The sequence below is a fragment of the Leopardus geoffroyi genome, chromosome C1 (assembly GCF_018350155.1).
Source record: "Leopardus geoffroyi isolate Oge1 chromosome C1, O.geoffroyi_Oge1_pat1.0, whole genome shotgun sequence".
NCBI lineage: Eukaryota > Metazoa > Chordata > Mammalia > Carnivora > Felidae > Leopardus > Leopardus geoffroyi.
In genome coordinates this window covers 58,040,755-58,060,990 of record NC_059328.1, presented here as the reverse complement: position 1 = coordinate 58,060,990, position 20,236 = coordinate 58,040,755, and the positions used below count along the sequence as shown (strand labels likewise).

At 35.9% G+C, this 20,236-nt stretch overlaps 1 protein-coding gene across 12 annotated transcripts in view; it reads right to left on the bottom strand.

Moving 5' to 3' along the window:
• LRRC7 (leucine rich repeat containing 7) overlaps positions 1-20,236 on the bottom strand; it is a 552,029-nt gene that overhangs the window by 78,302 nt on the left and 453,491 nt on the right. For 6 of the 12 annotated variants that reach the window (XM_045477806.1, XM_045477812.1, XM_045477814.1 and 3 more), the window contains 4 exons: positions 15,589-15,700; positions 15,196-15,376; positions 11,715-13,395; positions 7,625-7,765 (listed from right to left, as the gene is read on the bottom strand). In XM_045477806.1, the coding sequence (XP_045333762.1) occupies positions 7,625-7,765; positions 11,715-13,395; positions 15,196-15,376; positions 15,589-15,700 (2,115 nt within the window). Of the gene's footprint in view, positions 1-7,624; positions 7,766-10,151; positions 10,359-11,714; positions 13,396-15,195; positions 15,377-15,588; positions 15,701-20,236 lie in introns of those variants that run through there. The other 6 variants (XM_045477810.1, XM_045477813.1, XM_045477816.1 and 3 more) reach the window with 4 other exon arrangements.

Here is a 20,236-nt window from a genome sequence, read left to right as displayed (position 1 = left end):
GCATGTAGGTAACACATTTAAAGTACATATTACTTGAAAAAAACCAGATTGCTACTAAATCCCTGTCTGTCTGTTTTCAAGCATTAATTTTCCTTTATTTCCTAATATTTCCTTTATAATATTTCCATTATAGTCTTTTCCTTTTTCAGATTAACACGTTTGCATATGCCCCCCCACAGTTTTTCTATATATTAAAATACAACAAATCAAGTTATTAAAATTAAGCAGTTAAAATATAAGTATTCAGGGTAAGCACTCCTAGCTGGTGTTTTTTTGTTTCTTTTTGGTTTAAATTAATATCCATGTCTTTCTGGCTTGATTTCTTTGCCAGTGAAATGGGATAAAAAATGTGTTCATCTGGCTAGGTGTTTGCAAAATACACTTTTAAGAAGTGGCCAGAATATATAACACACATATCCCTTTTTTCCCCCCCTCTATATTATGTCCATCTCCTTCTCTATTTCCTCTACGAGTCCTGCTTCAGCTTCCCAGACAGGACTCTTTGTCACAGAGAGCAACTGAGAATTGCAGAATTTTTCTTGGTGTTAAAAAAAGGTGAAAACCCTTTAGTCGACAACCTAATATCGTAATGGTGTAGGTTCTTCATTCATTTAGGAATCTCTCTCTCTTTTTAAAATTAGAATTAGCAACCACATCGATTCTACATTACAGGGGTCAAAGAAAACATAAACATGCAGACACGTGAAAAAAAATACTTTCACTAGACACGGAAATTAAAGGAATTTCCTGAAAGCAATTTCCTTTATTCATTTCAAGAATGCTCTGGCCTTTTTTGTTTTTCTTAAGTGAGACATCCTGGGAGGAAGGGGAGTTTAAGTTTGGAGAAGTAGAAAGACCATGAAAACAGCTTATCAATGTTGGGGGAGGGGCGGGGATTATACAGTGGGTTCACATTCTGTGCCTAAGGTGTACAGCTATTTAATAAAAAAATTATACTTTTCACAAACTGCTACTGAATTGTATATAAATGCAGTTGCTGAGTTGTGAAAATTCTAACAAAGTTTAAAAGGAGCAACTGAAAAACATTTAAAAAAGTAATGAAGCTATCAATGTTGAAATTTGTTATTTTAGAGAAAATAACCAAATTGAGATTCAGTTACTTATTCAATTATTTCTAATACTACATTCTAGATGTTTTCTTTAGATACTTTAAAAAAGTAGGAATGAATCTTCTTTTCCTCAGCATATGTAACCAATTAAATATAGAAGACATTGAAAATCACCATATTGCACCATTTTCTCAGCGTCTAAATTCTGTAGATCTTTAATATTTCAAAATATAGACAAAATGGTCATTATGATTTAGTGAAAAATCAGAAATTATATTTGTTAAGAAATACTCCAATGCTAGGAGTTTTGCTGATGGGACTCTGTCCCAAAAATGACCATGGACATTTATAGATTTAACATTTATGTTTTTGACTACTGTGAATGAGCACAAGTGTGTACTGGAAGAAGTAATTTCTAATTTGGCTGAGACATAAATATGCATGAAAATGTGTGATACATATGTGCATGTATATAAATGTGTGCATGCATGTGTTTACATGTGCCTATGTGAGTATGTGTATATATGCAGGATTCACGTATATGAATAAATGAGCTTAGCTGACCCAGTAGTTTTACTTGGGTTAGCTAATTAATGGATACACTGAATGCTTGACAAATTATACTTACTGCATTTAGCTGGAGAAATTATATGAGAGTGGTATTAGCATTTGGCACTTTGCAAATGTCTCAGGATGTGTGCCTTAAGATCTCAAGGATCTATTTTGCTTAGTAATTAGCCTATAGTTCACAAAGGCATTACCATAGATTCAAAAATGTTTTAAAAACAATTTTCCCAAAAGTATTTCCAGTGAAAATTGGAATATAATTTATTTTCCACATATATTTAAAAAATAGGCATTACAAAGACAAATATACGCCAAGTTACAATATGAATGATTTTGATTTCAAGGGGTTCAATCTGAAGGTGGTAATGTAATGTTCAGATGATTTTTAAACCAGCATTTCATTATTATGGTTAGGAAGTGTATGTATGAGTACTAACATTATTATGTTGGTAATGTTAGTCATTGTCCATGAGGATTTATGTGGATTTACAGGCTGGAGGTTTTTTTCATAATTAGAAAGATAAGTGAATCTTCCTTGAGTGATAGATAGCCAATAATAAATCCAGCAGAATCAATAGAAACTATAGGCAATAGAAACTATAGCCCCAAGGTGCTACATAAATCTTGCTTTGCTTTCAGCAGAAAAAAACGGGATTAAGTAACCCATGAGAGTAGGGTGAATAAATGCATATCAAATGTTGGTACTATTTGATCCTGAATCATGTGCATAGATCCAGTAAGAAAGGACATTAGAAATTTAAAAAATAATTTTAAATAGGTGCAAACATTTCTATCTAAATTTCTCTAATTCAAAAGATAGTAGGATGAGTATCAAGTAATAAAACAGATAGCAAGGCCATCTTCTTCCAGGCAAAATTTTATGAAAAGATTATTTAATACATATATTTCCATCATTTCAACTTCCCTTCCTCTGAAATTGTAATTTATATTAGTGTCTGTTTCAATAAGGCACTAAGTAGTGGGTGCTACGGTATAATATGGTGGTAGAAGTTGAAAAGAAAGGAACAAGACAAAAGAGTATCAGTTTCTTCAATGTGGAAGAGATCATGCTATATCCCAGCCACACACCTGCAGAGGTGTAATTAGAAGAGGCCAGTGATTTATTCCCCAGTCCCACTTGTCTCTGGGGCTGCAGTAGCAGGAATGATTAACTTGTGATTTTGGGGGGTTCACAATCTTTGGCCTTTCCCTGCCATCAAGCATATTTCCTGGTGATACTGAGTGCCCAGGAAATGGGTGAGCATGAGGTAACTTTAAGCGGTTACTTTAAGGTAAAGGTAAGGTAAGGTTACTTAAGGTAACATTAAACATTTACTAAATTCTGCTAAGAGAGCCCTGTGTCTGTAGCACAGAGGGAATGATTTGGGTCATGATAGGTTTTGGATTAGTTAATATATTCGACTTGTGTATTCTCTTCTCCATTCCATAATATCTATTTTTCTGGATTATTGTGAAGATGATGTGAGATCATAATGTATATGAACAAACTTTATCAACTATTTTGAGTTATGTTCTCTGAAAATGCCAGGTTTTATAAATATTTGAGAAGGCTTCATTGTACAGTAAAAACAGCAGGGACCAGGGTGCCAAGCGGAGTCAGATTCAAATTTTGCCTACTACCATGTTAAGTGCAAGTGCCAGGGTTACAGTAGTAAAACAGAATTGAGGTAAGTTCCTTTGTGTGACACGTGAGCCTCAGTTTCCTCATTTGTACAATGAGATAAATACTTCCTTTGTGGATTTATGAGGGTAGTGTGAAAAAACATATTTAAGGTACCTAATGGTACCAGGTACACAGTAGATTCTTAATAAATCCTAGTCTTTATTCTCTTGTTGAAATTATTATTCTACCATTAATCTGGATAATAAAAATGGCATTTTGAACTGACATTTTACAATATTAGATTTCTCTCTAATAACATAAAATTTCAAGACAATAGCTAAGCTCAATTACAACAGAACACATCCAAAGAAGCACATGGAACCATTAATAATGTCATAGAAAGTTGCTTTGAATGCTTTTTGGAGAGGCAGTAAATAAATGATAAATGGATAAATTAATGAATGAATAAATAAATAAATGAATAGATAGAAAATATTAATAATTTTATAATTTAATAGCTGATTTATATAGGTTAAGTGTTCTGGTTATAAGTACTATTGATTTTTTTAGGAAATTAAAGTAAATATCAATGAATAAAAACATTAAAGAATATTAAATATTAAAATAATTTTGGGGCACCTGGGTGGCTCAGTCAGCTGAGCGTCCGACTTCAGCTCAGGTCATGATCTCATGGTTTGTGAGTTTGAGACCTGCATTGAGCTTGCTGCTGTCAGCACAGAGCCCGCTTTGGATCCTGGGCCCCACCACTCTGTTCCCCTGCCCTGCTGATGCTCTCTCTCTCTCAAAAAGAAATAAAACATTTAAAAAATAATAAAATAATTTTGTTGTATTTATTAACATTCTGTTAATATCTTAACAGATGTCATAAAATTACCATAGAATATGTAATTTACTGTTCATAGTATGGAGCCTATATGTGGCTTGTAATTCATGAAAAATGTTTAATACTTGACCTGGCATGTAATAAATATGAACAAATTAGAAATATTCAACGCACAGCAAAATCTGGGAAAGTCTTTTCTTTTCATCTACATAAATATTCACTTTTAAAATAGAAGTATAGATTCTTTGATCTTCATTCACAAATAGCTATATCCTTTAAATAATTTATTACAAATTTGTTTAAAAATTTGAAAAAAACCTAGATATTTTTGGTAACTTAAATAGAAACTCAAACCAAAAAACAAATAATACACTGAGTCAGCACCTCAGTTAGCACAAATAGTGACTTTCTGTCAATTACCAAAATGGAGGTCGGGGGAGGTCAGAAGCACTGAAAGGTGCCCTCTCTGGGCAACCTGCAAAAAGATAGTCTCAGTGTGACAGAGAAAATACAAACAGTGCTCCTTTCTCTTAATTGAGAGAGGCTAAGGCTTGAAAACAGAGTATGGGGAAAGAGTGTGGATTTCAGCCCTGAATGTTCCCCGGGTAGGGCACTACCTACACAAAAGTAGCTGCAACTCGAATTCCAGTGCTTACATGGTAATGCATGAAAATGTTAATTTAGATTCCTTCGACATTCAGAGTCATTTACCACAGCACCTAACTAAGGATTGCCAGGATTGTCATTTAGGAATTTTATAAATAAAAAGAGCTCAGTATTTCCACGGGAACATGAACAGTTTTGTCAATTTTATCTACTGAAAATGTTTGTTTATAAATTGCTCTTACTCTATATTTTCAATGAAATTCTCGTGGCTCACAAGCATTTAGAGACTGAAAAGAAATCTTAAATTACTGACATTAATTTTTATTATCTTAAGTAGTGAAAGGTTTTTATGCAAAGGAAAATAATTTTTGCCTGTCTCCTCTCCTGGTGAGAAGGGTTCAGGGAAATTAAGCCTCAAACATAGGATCTGTTAGCAATGGCCAGTGGAGCCAAGAAAGGAAAATTTTAAGAGAGGCTGTCTCTAAAACTTGGCAGAGAAACCAAAGAAATTTTCAAATTAAAGAAGCTCTGTGGAAGAGATGTGCCTGAGCACAAAGATAACGGGGCAGAGACAGACTGGAATCCATGGAAGTAGGGTCTGGAGTATTATTGAGATATCGAGCACTCAGTGCCCATACCTAATAAAGTTCCTGCACTGGCAGCAGGTAGGAAAGTTGTCCCAGATGTCTAAAGCTCAAAGTTTATAGGCCTTAAACTGATAATTTAGGGTCATAAAATCTTTTAGGGGTAATGGAGTAGTTGCCCTGTCCGTATTCTTTATTCCCTCCCTTGCCTTCTCTCTCTCTCTCTCTCTCTGGTGTGGATAATAACATATTGATGATAATTCGTTTTGAGATGGAATATTTCAATACTTGAATTATTCTTGGTTTGCAGTTTAATGCAGCTCCCAAAGAGAATTCCTTTAGCTCATCTCTGTACCTAACTGAGGAAGGTTGAAAAATCTCCAAATATGATAACTCTGTAATATTTCCGATATAAATGATCTTAGAGCTATAGAAACAGTTAATGAATGCATTTTCTAGGCTACCCCACACAAGATCAGAAAATTAATACAGCAACACAGAGGTACTGAATTTATATCTGGGGAACACCGCAGACATTGAGAAATATATATTTCAAGTATAGCCCCATTTTTCAGAATATATTTATGTCATTCTATAGATGGATAAGCAAATAGGACTAAACATTAAACAAAATAAGGGGTTTTCCATATAATTTGAGGGGGTTCAAGCAATAGCTCCCTTCCTATCAACATGTCTCCAATCTGCTCACTGAATTTTGAAATTCCACCCTCTTAGTTTAAGGGTTTGATTTCTACCAAGTGCCAAGCCCTCCAGGGGAGAGACCTATTTCAGTTGTGATGTCTCATTTACTCCTTAGTGCAAACACATTTCAGGGTCTTTTGAATGCTGGTTTGTGAGGGCAGAAGATGAGAACCCTGGGCATCTGAGGGGACATGAAGAAAAGGTTCCATTAAAGTAGAGGCTGCCATAGAAAGGGTCTTGCTGATAGTGTGCTGGAGCTGACTTGTACTAGCTCGTGAGAGCTAACTGGACTCATGTCCCAGTTCTGTGTTCAGCGATGTTAAGTTAGTACCTTGAATTTGGCCATAGAGGGAGTGGTTACATCACAGACATTAGCAAACACCACAAACCAGGGTTTGTTCTTCTCCCTGGAAGGAAAGTTACCTACACACCCCTTGTCCTGCCACAGGAGACTGAGGACAGGAAAAACAACATTCAAAAGTTCTTAATTTAGTCTTTTTTTTTTCTTTCCAAAATAATTGTGGGTGAGGAAAAAGCTGTGAATATAAATGTCTCTTTGGTTTTATTCCTCTATTCACAGTAGGAAGCAAACTATCCAGAGTCCGGGATTGTTATGAAGACTAATTTGACAATAAAACATGGATTCAAGGTCTTTTGACCCTCATTTTGCTGGGATGGGTTTTTTTTTTCCTTATGTTCATCAATTTTATTATGAGAGAAGTGTTTGGAGGCTACTGTCATTCTGTTATCCCTACTTTGCATTGCTTTTTTCATAAAACTTACTAGGTTAATGACTATATTAATAACATAGTCATAATGACATATTGTGTGAAAATGACTCATTAGCCTCCATCAAAATGTAACTAAGACAGAGGCATTAATCCATTTCAACAGGTAAAATGTGCATTCTCAGTTTTGCCTGAATAAAACAGCAGAAATGTTCTTTTGACAATGGAAATGTTTCCTCTTCCAGTATATTTCATTTCAAATTAGCCCACAATTTCACTTAAGGCCATGTTAACGTGCTCCTTTCCCACTAGTCTAGGGTGAGTAACAATTTGCTAGCTAAACCACAACTTGCTCCTCACGTTTTATGTCTGTGTAATATTTCCCACAAAGACAATGGGCTGAAGGAGCATCGAGAAGTGCCAAACACTTCATTTCCATTCTAATTTAGGTCTCTATGTCGTTTCCAAAGGAATCAACTGAAATCCAACAATAATTTCTAGCTCTGTTCTCAGAATGTGTCAGCAAGGGAACATAGGGCTATCTCCGAAAAGGCTTAAAAATATATGTTTATATATCTACACACACACGAAAGAAAGGAAAACAACGAAGAAAAGAAAAAGAAATGGGTAATAAGAAAATGAGCCTTAGAGCAACTCAAAAAGCCATGTGCCTGCTCAATCCAAAAAGCAAAGCTATTAAGCAGGAACCTGCGAATCGTTCTAGCTCCAAAGATTCATTTAGCAGCTAAGAGTTTGGGCTCCACATCATTTGCCCTTGTGCTTTTTGAACTCAGGAGAGTCTATAAGCAGGGTTGTATGTACAGCCTAAACACATTAAGTGAACAAACAACATTAATTGGCTTTGGTATGCTGACACATGTAAGGCAGTCCATACTTACTTTCTGAAGAGGTAGTTCTTGTAGATCAAATTTAGACTTAGTCTGCAAGTTTAAAGTCATGCTTCTGCCTGCATGCATTGCTGAAATACCTCCATAGGGCAGCATGCCAAGGTTAACTGTGTTGTGTTTGTAAGCAGCATTCTGAGTAGAGGAAATAATCATGTGACAGGGTGTGAACACATGCTCAACAAACTGATTATTACATGAACATGTTTAAATTTATAACATTTAACTTTAAGCGGGCAAACAGTAACTTCCTTTTAAACATGCACTTGATCAGACAGAAGCATACAGTAAACAGTGTTAGTTATGCACATAATGAGTACCATCCAAAACTACAGAAAAGACAAAAAAGCAAGGATACATTCTGTTTTACATTTGCTGCTAACTCAAAGGCATAAAACCTATCTCTTCTATATCATGATAGTAGTGACTTTGGACAAATGTTGTTCATCTGTGGTAGTCTATTGATTCAAAAATTTCAAACAGTGCGATCTTAATCAAATTCTGCCAGCTGCAAATCTCATGGTCTCTTTCACATTGTGAGATAAACACATACAAAAGACAAATGCCAGCTTCTAATGCTGCCTTAAAATGAATGTACTACAATGTTAAAGCCAAAATCAGTGTCCTTTATTTCTGTCTATAGACATAATTACAGCAACTCAGAAAAAGATCTGGTCAAAAATCATTCAATCTGACTATTGGCTAACTGAATTTACTGATTAATTTAGTAAAACCAGTCAAATAACTTGTATGTGGATCTGAGGATTCTAAGGTTTTTTTTTGTTGCTTAAAAATTACATTTTAAAATGGAGAAATTTCATAATGAATCTATAGGAATTTTGAACTATTAATGCTATGTATCGATTTTAGTATATGTGCTGCCAAAGCAAGCATAGTGCTATGTATCAAAAATACCTAACTATCTAGAGCACTCTGGTGATATCTGCATCGTGGTTATCCTTCAATCGGTGCATCTAAAGTTATCCCAAGTGTCTGATAGCTAGTTAATTTTTTTCTACAGAACGTCATTTAAATTAAAACATTTTGTAGGCCCTGTCATCAAATAGCTTCCATTAGTACAATCTCCACTTTCCAACTCTCATAAAAATGTAATAATTAACAGTATTTGGCCCTTTTAAGTAGTTCTCTTATTTTGGATTAAAAAAAAACTACACAAATTAACTTAGTACACTTTTTAAAGACTGAATGTTCTTGAACAATAACAGCAAACAGCTATTCTATTCTGAGGGCGTTGTTTGCAAAGTAATGACTTTTAGCATCAGTTTTACTGAACTCAGTTGAAAGACTATACTCCTGATGGTGTGTGCTTGTCTACCAATCACATTTGTTATGGATCCTTGATTATTTCATCCAGAGATTTTTCATTGTCACCATGCCAAAGTTGAAAAGGACACTGAACATTTCAATCTAGCACCTGAATGATTCCTTAAGGTTTAAAATTACTTCAGTCTAGTGCCTTCTTAGTTCCTGCAGAAGAGTAGCAATCTCGGACATAGGGGTTCAGGTTTTAAATTCTCTCAGTCACAGTGGGACTCTGTAGTGGAAGCATGAGCCTTGAGGTTAAACTACAGGAGAAAGCAGCATCTTTTATCTGTAGCTGCCTCTCCAAGGTCAACACCGGGCAAGATCCTTAACCAACACCATTTTGGGCTGTTAAGCTTATCCAATGTCCAGGCCTCTAGGCAGTTCTGTCTTACGAAGAATGGACAAAGATCTTATGGTTTCTAACATAACTATTTGATATCCGGATTGAAATCTTCACCTAAATTTCACTGGGAAAGAAACACACCAAATCTCCGGTGCAGTCTGACTTTGAACAGTATGTGAAGTAGCACAGCTATGTCTAAACTAGTTTTATATAACGAGACTGTGCTTCAGTACCCTGAATTCATGTTTGTGAATAGCTGGAAAGTTTTAAGTAAGATACAGCCTGAAAAGCTCAATAACTCCATTGAGGGGGGGAAGAAATGTTACGTGGAGGAAACAAGAAAAAGAACTTTCAGAACTCAGTGGCTTGAAGCAATACTCTCAGGTAACTTAATTTCTTGGAATAAAATAAGAAGCTATTGCACATACATTGAAGTTGATCTGAGGAATGAAAGACAGACTGAGGGAATTATAAACATACAGGGGAAACGTGGAAGCTAATTAAAAAGGAAGGTGTGGGCACAGCAATAGGAAACACGCATGAGTTTACTTTTAATTATCTGGATCTGGGATTGGCAGGAGGCTTCCAAACTTCTGCTGATCCAAATCCCCCTCCCCCAGACCTATTTTCTTCTTTCCAAATTCCTGCTCCAGCTAGCGGAGTAGCTCTGATCAAAGGAGAGGAACTGTTTATCTGAGAAACCAGTAAATAAATGATGGTACCAAATGCTTAGAATTTTGTCTTCTTTCTCATGCTTTGTTCTCACTCACTCTTCTCTTGCCTCAAATTACTAGCCATTGCACATATGCTCCGAAAAGCTTCTTATAACCTTTCTTGACTAGTTCATCTTACCCTGTTACGTATGGTCGTGTCTACACGAGGCCAGAGTTCCCAAACTGTACTGTATTATTTGGCCCCAAATATTTTCGCCCTCCAAGTTATCTGTCTACATGGAGGGTAAAAGTTGAGGTAAGGCATGGTGACAACTGACCAGGTGTCTCCCACTGACAGCCAGTCATGAGGCTTTGATGAGGCTCCCTTCAATGGGACTGAGCACACCTATTTGAAACAGACATTCTGATGAAATATTTTGCAAGGCAGAACCAATTTCCACATTGAAAAACTAACACCCACACCCCCATTTATCAGTTCACTTTTCCCTAAAAATAATTGTGTTCTTGTCATGTAGACACGACCTCCAAACAATATAATTACTTAAAAAGAGTATACCTGAAAACATAAAATTCAATATTAAAGAAATATATAATAAATGCAGTGACCTGTGTTTTTAACAGGACACCAAATAAAATAATAAAACTATTGAGCAAAACTTTCTAATGGTATATTATTAATTATTACCCAGAGCCCCAATTTACACTAAGTTTTTCAACCCTAGGAAATGAGAACAAAGGCTCTATTTTTACAAGAGACCTGAGGATTCTAAGGTCAATGCAGAGTACGCAAAGCCCTCTACACCAAAGCCATGAAGTATACTCACTGATAATGGTCAATTGATCATAGTTCTACAAAATGGAATACCAGATTTTTCTTAGAGAGATAGATATGAACAGGCAACAAAAAGTCATTCTCAGCTTTAAAACAGTACATATATATATATTTTTTTTACTCTCCTCAATCACTATTCATTCCATGCTTTATTATGACTCAGTTTGTAACTGAATTGGGATTAATTTCCTTTTGCATTGTTGTTGCAATATTCACACTAATTTGTACCTTTGTAGTCTTCATAAAGACATCAGCTATTTTTGTTGCCTATAGTATGATTTGAATTTAAACATTTATTTCTTTATAAAAGCCAACATTTGAAATGGCAGGATTTTTTATTTAATAAAGTAATGTGTAGGAGGGCATTTAATCTCTGCTTATTTTATCTTTCTGTTTCTTGCTGGGAAGATTATTGCTCATTAGAAGTAATAAGTTTACGAGTCCCATAGCAGTAACTGTATGCAAATTTTATAAACAAATTAGGCTTGACTTTATTATAAGTGAGTCTGTGCATTAAGGGGCAAAATACTCACTTTTTATAGATTCAATAAAAATTGTACTCCTTAGGTCACTAGAGAACAGTTCTGTGTCCTAGGAGAGGCATTCTGCCTTAATGGCCAGAAAGCAATTGAAGCACCGTCCCATATAATAGAGTCAAATTCTTTCTTACTAACAATATTTAGGCTAGATTTGATAAATCATTCACCTACAGGTTATGGACTCTCGAAGAGCAGTAAACAATATCCATGAGAAACTATTATGATCGATTTCCCCACAATATAGAGATAAATAAAATGCTGATCATCTATTCATTCATGTAGTTCATGCTTCACTACATGTGCTTAGAAATGCCAATAAAGTAAAACTAAAGGCAGGAGGGATATTCTTACAGAGAAATGCCAGACATACCCTGTCTAACCTTCTAGCTTCTATATGTCTAAGCAGCTGTTGTCTCCAGTCTGCAGGCATTTTACCACAGCTCTCCTCTCCCTTCACAGGAGTAGGCCTCGTCTTTATATCACTGTTATCTGATGGCTTGTCACCATAGTTACCCAAGTTATAGTCAGATGGTATTTTTTCCAAAAGAGCTGCCATAGTAGGCCTAGCTGAAACTGGCCTGGTTTGGGAGGCACCGTAACTCTCTGTACTGTAGCTTCTTGCAGACAGTGGCCTCCTCTGGGTAAGGTTTTTAACTGGAAAACTTCCCGCCTGAGCTTTCACTTCTTGATATGAAGGGTGTTCATCTTCATACCTGCCATTCCTTTTCAGGAACTGGGACTCAGTCACTGAAACGCTGCTTTGGCGATCCAGACCTCCCCTATATGGAGGTCTGCCGTACCTATCACTCGGAGGCAGCTCATGAGGTTCACTGACCCTTCTAAACATGGCCATTTCTGTGGAGCTCGCCAGGGAGTCAGCTCTTCTCAAGAAGCCTGCCCTGGCACCTTGGCTTGCAAACTGGGCATTCACCACAGCATCCTCATTAACAGATGGCTGAGAAAATGAGAACATTTGCTCCATTGGTGGGTATCCTCTGTAAGCTCTAGGACTAACCAAATCCTTGGCGATGTTTTTGCTGGGCTGTTGCACGTACTCAGAATTGTGTTGAAAGGGGGGTGGTATCCTCTTTTCGGCTTTAACTTCCACTGCTCCTTGGGGATTGAAGCTTTGGTCAAACTGATAGACTTTTTTTGTCATGGAAGCCTTCTGTTGTTGTGGCCCTTTACTACTTCCATAAGTGAGCATCTCATCATCCAGCATTGGGACTGACTGGCTTCGAGACATACTGGACATACCATGCTCTGGTCCCAACATTTTATCTGGTCGTTCATGGCTTCCTAAGTGATCACTCCCAGAAGCATAGTTTTCTAATGGTATATTATAAACCTTGTACGTACCAATGTCAATCTCATCGATACTCTGTGACTTTTTGAATTTATTGGACTTGATATCTTTCATTAGTGGGGAAAGCCTCTCTGTGCTTTTGCTAATGGAAATAACACCTTTAGAAGATTCTGGGCGGCAGTGGATTTGAGAAAAGACATTGCTAAGACTCCTGTTGGGATTGGAATCGTGATACTCCCATGGTACTCCTGGAGAAAAAGGACTAGGTATTTCAACAGATTCTTTTATATGTTCTTTCCTTTCAGGCAATGGGCTGGTGGTGGGGGTTGTCTCTAATTTGGAAGGGAAAGCGGTCCTGTCTTCAAAAGGACTAGGGGTTCTGGTCCAATTCTGCCAAGGATTGGAAGGAGGCACTTCTGTTTCTGGTGTGTGTCTGTGTGTAGACTGCTCAAGTTCCAGGGGAACACCAACAATCCTATCCTGCCTAATCAAAGGTCTGCGTCCGTGAGAAGATGTGCTTCTAGATTTCGAACTTAAGAGAGGATTGTTGTTGGCATTCTCGCCTGTGGTCTCCTCTGCAACAAACCCTGTGTTATCATAATGTGAACCATCAGTCCAGTTGTCAGTGAAGGCATCACTCATTGGCAGCCGGTCAGGACGCTGTGGTAGATTCCCTGGGGGAACAGCCTCCCGCTGGCTGAGTAATGGCTTTGAATCAAGAGGCTGTGGGAAAGATGGTGCAATCCTGTGAAGACAGTGGGAAGAAGAAACATGAAAATGAGGAAGAGCTGGGTCTTTGTCAGAAAGAGAAGCATCATCCAAAAATGCCACAATCCTTTGTTAACGGATCATCCAACCACACCTCACTTATGACTAAGATAGCATTATTATTTCATATCTACCCCTATATCTTTCTCTGACTTTTATTTCCTCCTTGTAATTATCACCTTCTAACATATCATGTAATTTACTTACCTATTTTATTTATCGCGTTTTGTCGTGTGTCCTTTGCTAGAATGTAAACTCATGAGGGCAGAAATTTTTTTTTCTCTTCAAGCCTAGCATCGTAGGCACATAGTAGGTGTTTGTTGGATGATTAAATGAGTGAGAGAAATGGATGGGTCTTCAGTAATGGTCCTGAAACTTGTCCCATAATTAGAATCCCCTGATTCCTTCCTGATCCTCATCCTGGAATTTCTGATTCTTACATTTCCAAACTATTGTTTGAGAGTACCTTTCTTATAAATACTTGATATGTCTAATGAACCCAGACTATCTTCAAATAGCATATATTTGAAGGTCAGGTATTGAAGACGTTAAATCCATTGTATAGAGAACACATTTTCTTAGAATGTAAATTATATTATATTATATTATATTATATTATATTATATTATATTTTTTGGTCATTGGCCTGTTTACACTAGTGACCAAAGTATCTCTAGAAGATGTTCATTTTTCTAGGTTTATTGTAAATGATTTGCACAGTTATAACATTGAATTATATATTTTTTTATCAGTGAGAGATTTTTGTTTTTGCTAATATTTTCATCACGGGCATTGAATATTTTCATCACGGGCATTGAAAGGTAGAAATAGTTATTCATTAATTACCAAAGAATATCTTGCTAACAGTACTGATGTTATCAATAAAATATGAGTCAAAATCAGTGACTACCTATATCATATGATGATTTGTATTTGCTGTTTATTGCATAAAACATAGCAGCAAGTTACAAAACAAAGAATCAGAACTGGGTGAGTACTACCTCATGGAGTCACTCTATCGTGCTCTTTGTCTTTTAATTTTTCATCTGTAAAATGGAAATAATATAGTAGGAACTATTTTGGAAAGATTAAATATTTTTACTTACATCCTAACTTTTCCAGCTGATGATAAATTGATGATGATGATAATGATGATGATGATGATGATGATGATGATAGCATTGAAAATTTTATTATTTACTTCACACTAGGCAATAAGTGCTTTCCATGCATCTTACTTTAACCCATTTTGGATAGCGAAATGAGCACATGCGTCATAAATAAGTATTGGGCAAACAGGGCTTTTGGTTTCTGATTTATAAGGGATGCCTGGATGACTCAGTCAGTTAAGCCTCTGACTCTTGATTTCGGCTCAGGTCATGATCTCACAGTTTGTGAGATGGAGCCTGCTTTGGGTTCTATGCTGACAGTGAGGAGTCTGCTTGGGATTCTCTCTCTCCCTCTCTCTCTGTTCCACCCCCACTTGCATGTGCACATGCTCTCTCTCTCTCAAAAAAATTTTTTAAAAAAAAATTACAAAAAAATACAATTTCTTGTCCTATCATCTCAACCTGTCTCTCCCTTAAACAATGGTTTTGCTGCTTGAAACCATTCATCCTCTCCTGGAAGTCCCAGGGGAACTGTTTTTGCTTACCTGCCCGTTCTGTCTTCTACGCCACTCATGTGCTGAATACAATTCAAAAATTAAGATTTGATTTTTTTTAAAGTTGCTGAAAGAAAGCACTTGGGAACAGAAAAAAGGGAATTCTAAACACACCTGTTACCCCACAAAGAATTATGTACTGCATCTTTAGCTGTTGTCTGCAAGGACCCCACTTTAACCCGGGTGTTAGAGGATCCTGAGGAAGCCTGGGAAGGTGAGTAGTCTGAGTAAGTGCCTGAGGAAACACTGTTATTCAGACAGTGAGTTTTGTCAACTTCAGACTCATCAGTTGATTCTGAAATGTAAAGGGGAAAATGTTATAATGCTATGCACATTGACAAGAATAAACACAGAAAAGCAAGTATGAAAAACAGATAGCATAACAATGTTAGGAATATATATTTGTAAAATATTTCTACAGACTATGGTGTATCATCATTTACAACTGGTGATTCATCATGCACATGCATTTGTGGCATATTTTCCACATCAGGTTCACAATGTTACCTTTTTTGTCCTTCCCTAGCAGAACAAGTTTGGGTGGGTACAGAGGGGTCTCAGCTAATGAAGGGTGAAGTTCCCCAATCCTCATTTCATTAGCTGGATGAACAAAAGAATCCTGAGAGATATAATAATATAGGACAAGGAAAGTAAACATTTAAACATTGGTTAACCAAGATGGCAATATCTTTATTTGGCTCAGATTTAAAGATTGGGGCTCTAGAATTTAAGTCACTATGGAGCACTAGGAGAAGTGCATATGTTTCTCTGAGCTAAGTACTAAAATATTTTGCTTTTCTAATTTAAATGAGTCCATTTATTCATCAGATATTTTTTGAATGCCTGTTTATATGCCTGGCACTGTGCAAAGAACTGTGGACTTTCCAAAGAAAGATAAAATGTCACCCATGGCCCCTGGAAATTTATAATCTAATTGGGGAGATAAGCTATATCTCATTACAACACAGGACTGACTTATGATAAGCTGTATGTGAATATATGATATATACATATAGATATATGTACATACATGTGTGTATATATATATACATATATATATACACACACACATATGTATATATGGTATATACACATGTAAAGGGAGAACTTCCTTAAGAGTTCTAAGAGGAAAGTCTATCACTGACCAACTATTTTTTTTCATCCTTAGTCATATTTATGCACAAGTGCTATTTAACAAGTGGTCTTATCTTCAATTTCTTCATGACTTCTTTCTTCATGAGTTTTATCATGACTTCTTCCTAACATTTCTAGTTTTCTCATGATTAATCTAGCCTGCTGAATCTTCATTCTAAATCCGTTCATTGAGTGTAATGACCAACATTGGTACAAGAAAAAACTTTATAAAGACAAATGAACATGTTAAAAAAAGTATGAATTTAAACTTCTATAATTAAAATTATTATTGCCAGTTAAACAGATAGTGAGACGGCATTGGGGAAAGTAAAATACCAAAGTCTCATTTTCTTCCACATATAAAAATGTCTTGTCTATACCCATGGGGAGGTAGCAATATAAATTTATGCACAGCAGTTATCTTCATTTCTTTTTTTCTTAAATCTTAATTTCAATTAGAAAGATAATTTTTAGTATTTTTCAGTTTTCTCATTCATTAGTACTTGTTAGTTTGAAATAATAATGTAACATTTAGAAATATTTTGTTAAGTCAAAGAAAGCATATACTTGAACACAAAAATGTAGTAAGTGAAATGTGTTCTGTCTTACACCTAATTGGTAATAGTCAGAAACTCTTATTATACATTTTATTGCCCGACATAGTGACAGGCTCAAGTATTTGGGTATTGCAAAGAAACATCCATTTCTTTAACTTGAGGCTTAAGTTTTGTTTTTGGGGTTACTTTTGGTTAGGTTTGTAAGAGAATATTTGCCTGTGAAAAACCTGGGTATATCTGATATGTGTTAATTATTTAAAAAAACATTTCTAGTCAAATTCTTTCATTTTCTGCAAGTGGGTTTTGAGACTCAGTGAGGTCCATGCTTACAGAGATAATTAGACCAAGATCCAACATAGAGGCAGGATTCTGGGGTTCCAGTCTTATGATCTTCCCTTATATTGTGCTGCCTCCTAGTGTGCTCAGCTGTGAGCACATCTGAGACTTAAAATCCAGCTCCAGAGTTGAAGAGGGATAGGAAAGAGAGTAGGATTGATGGAAATTCTGGAGATGAAGAGGGAAACCTATGTTCTCATGGATTTTGAAAACGATTTCAAAGGCTTAGCATAAGAAATTCATGATAAAATTTTAAGGTGACAGAATAGAGAGTAAAGCCTTTACACATCTTTGTAGAAATTTATAACTACAGGAGACCCAAGTTTGAGAAATTGTACCATGGAAAGGTATAAAATATGTTAAGTTTTGTCAAAACTATTTCAGTTGCAAGGTGGCATATTTCTATTCTATTCCTGCTTTATCATTTATTAATCGGGTTATCTTGCACAAGTCAGTGTACTTCTGTGTACCTTACTCATTTCACCAGTCAAATGAAGGTAATAGATGAAAGGAATTAATGTTATTTTCTGTCTAGTACTAACACTCTATGAATCTAAATATAACTTATAGTTACATTGAAATAATATTTTGAAACAGTATTTTAAAAAGGAAATATTCTTATGACACCTGATAGAGAACTACAGGAATTTTGTTTTAGTCAATAAAACAACCCAAAGGTTGTACAAACATAGAAATGTAAATAAAATTAAGGGTTTCATTACTTTTTTCCCTTATGCCTTACACATTTAGTATGCAAGTTATACTGCATGTATAGGTCAAATTTTCAAATTTGTGTCCTAATTTTGTGGCTGGAGCTTGGCATGGTGGCTATGATGTGACTCACTTCTTAAGAATTTCTATTTTGAATCAAAAAGAGCCATAGTGACTAGGGAGTATGGTAGTAGCTAATCATGAACTGCCTCCTTTCTCCAGAGTTCTGTGAGACCCTCCACCTAGGAGGACTAACACTGAAGCAAGAACAATGGATTTGCACTTATCCAGTTAGACTCAATTATCTTTATGAACAAAATGATAATGATGATGATGATGATGATGATGAAGATGATGATGCCATCAGTTATGGAGAATCTATTACATGGCTGCTACTGTGCTACTATGCTAAACACTTCATCTGTACTATTAATTATTTAATAGACAACTGTGTTTTTCACTGTTATTTGTTATTTTGAGTTATTTATTATCATCATCTTTGTTTTGCAGTTAAGAAGATGAAAGCTTAGAGAGGTAAAGTCATAATTCCAAGTCACAATTTCAGTGAATGGTAGAGCCAAGATTTGAACTTGGATCTGTCTTACTGGAAGGTCTTCTCTGTAATATTATGTATTGTGTACCCAGAGAAAAGTTCACCTACCAAATGGACTTCACAGAAAAGACAAGTTAACTGTCCAACAAAGGAAATTAAGCATCAACTTTGTCTCTATCAATTCTTTTATAAAGAGGCTGGAGGAATCAGGTTCATGTTGGAAAAGTGGGTGAAGCTTTTGGGACTACTTCTATGGTGAAGACAGTGGAGGCTATTGGTAGGGAATCAAATATAATGAAGGTCCTATTTTAAGCACATTGAGCCGTATTTGCTTCTGAGGAGACAGAAGAGGGAGAGAAAGAAAAGGTAGAATCTCTTTGTTCTTTAACTCCATTGATCTTGTGCCATTCAAACTAAATCTCCACTGCTATGGCTGTAGTGAAAGGGAGCTGAAGACAGAAGTGAGAGGTGGGGAAAAGCTTGTGTCTGAGCTTTCAAGAGTCCAGGCCTAGTATTAATAAAAGCATTTAAGGACATTTTCAATGGTAATTGACTACTTATTACCAGGAGAAAGATGTGTTTTCTCTATATAAAGAAATTAGGTGGAGTCTCCTAACAAAGGAAAAAGTCCAAAACCTTTCTGAACATGGTGGACATGGTGAACAGGTATCCAGTGAGAAGTTTTCTGTAATGCAAGATAGTGGCCCGCAAAAGGATTAAAGGGGGTTGGGCAAGATTAGCACATGATTCTCTTGTGGAAGGGAAGGGAATTATCACTTGTTGTAACTTTTCTCTGTGCCAAGAACTGTGCTTGCAGTTGTATAAAAGTATTTGCTTTTGTCTGATTTCATCTCCACAAAAACTAAGCATTATTGGTATCTGTATTTCTAAGATAAAGAAAGCAAAGCTTAGGAAGTTTTCAATGACTTGTCAAGGTCACAAAATTGGTAACAAGGTAGATTCAAGATGTGAATTAATGTCTCCTGGACTTGAAAGCACTTCTCCTTGTTCCTAAACTGTGCTCCAAGGTACCTGTGATGCTGTTGTTAATTCACAGGGTTACATGGGTTGTTTTAAATATTGGAGGGAAACAAAGCAATACTTGACATCAGTCAGATATTGTGTGAACTGGTGGCTCTCAGTTTCAACATTAGATTGCACTTTCCTTTGATGACAGTCTTTGTGAAGATTTGGCTTTTTGGTGGTTGCTATGATTAAAAATCAAGTGTCATCCAAAAATCAATATGAAACAGAATTGTAGTGACTGATGTGATTCCAAGGTTTGAGAAGATAAGTGGTGTCCAACAGGTACACACATTTCATCAAGTACTTTTGTTATTTAAGCATGAAATAAAACTATTATCTCCCCTTTTAGTGTATGTGTATTATTTTTCAAATGGCCACTAGGCAGGGCATAAATATTTAATAAATTGTTCAGAACTAACTACTTAATAAATGGAACTGTTAGGTACTTCTTTTGGACTATGTCCTTGTAACAAAATTACTAAGATACTAATGGCATTTGTATGCCAAGGGTTTTGGAACCCCCAGATTTTACTTATTTTACATCATAGCTTTATTTACCATACTGTTCTTCTTTCCTTCCCTGATTTTCTCACTCTCCCAATATTTCATCATGATAGTTTGCCTTTACTCATAATATTATTAGTGTATTAATATAGCAAATTGTTATTGTTAAAATACATGTTATTCAACACATAGGTGACAAAATATAAATAATTGTTGCAGTCAATACTTAATTCATTATGAATGTGACAAAAACCCAAGAGAAATTGTTCTTGCCCTCAATTAACTTCTATTGGATGTAGAGACACACATGTTATCAGATAAGAGTCATTCATAT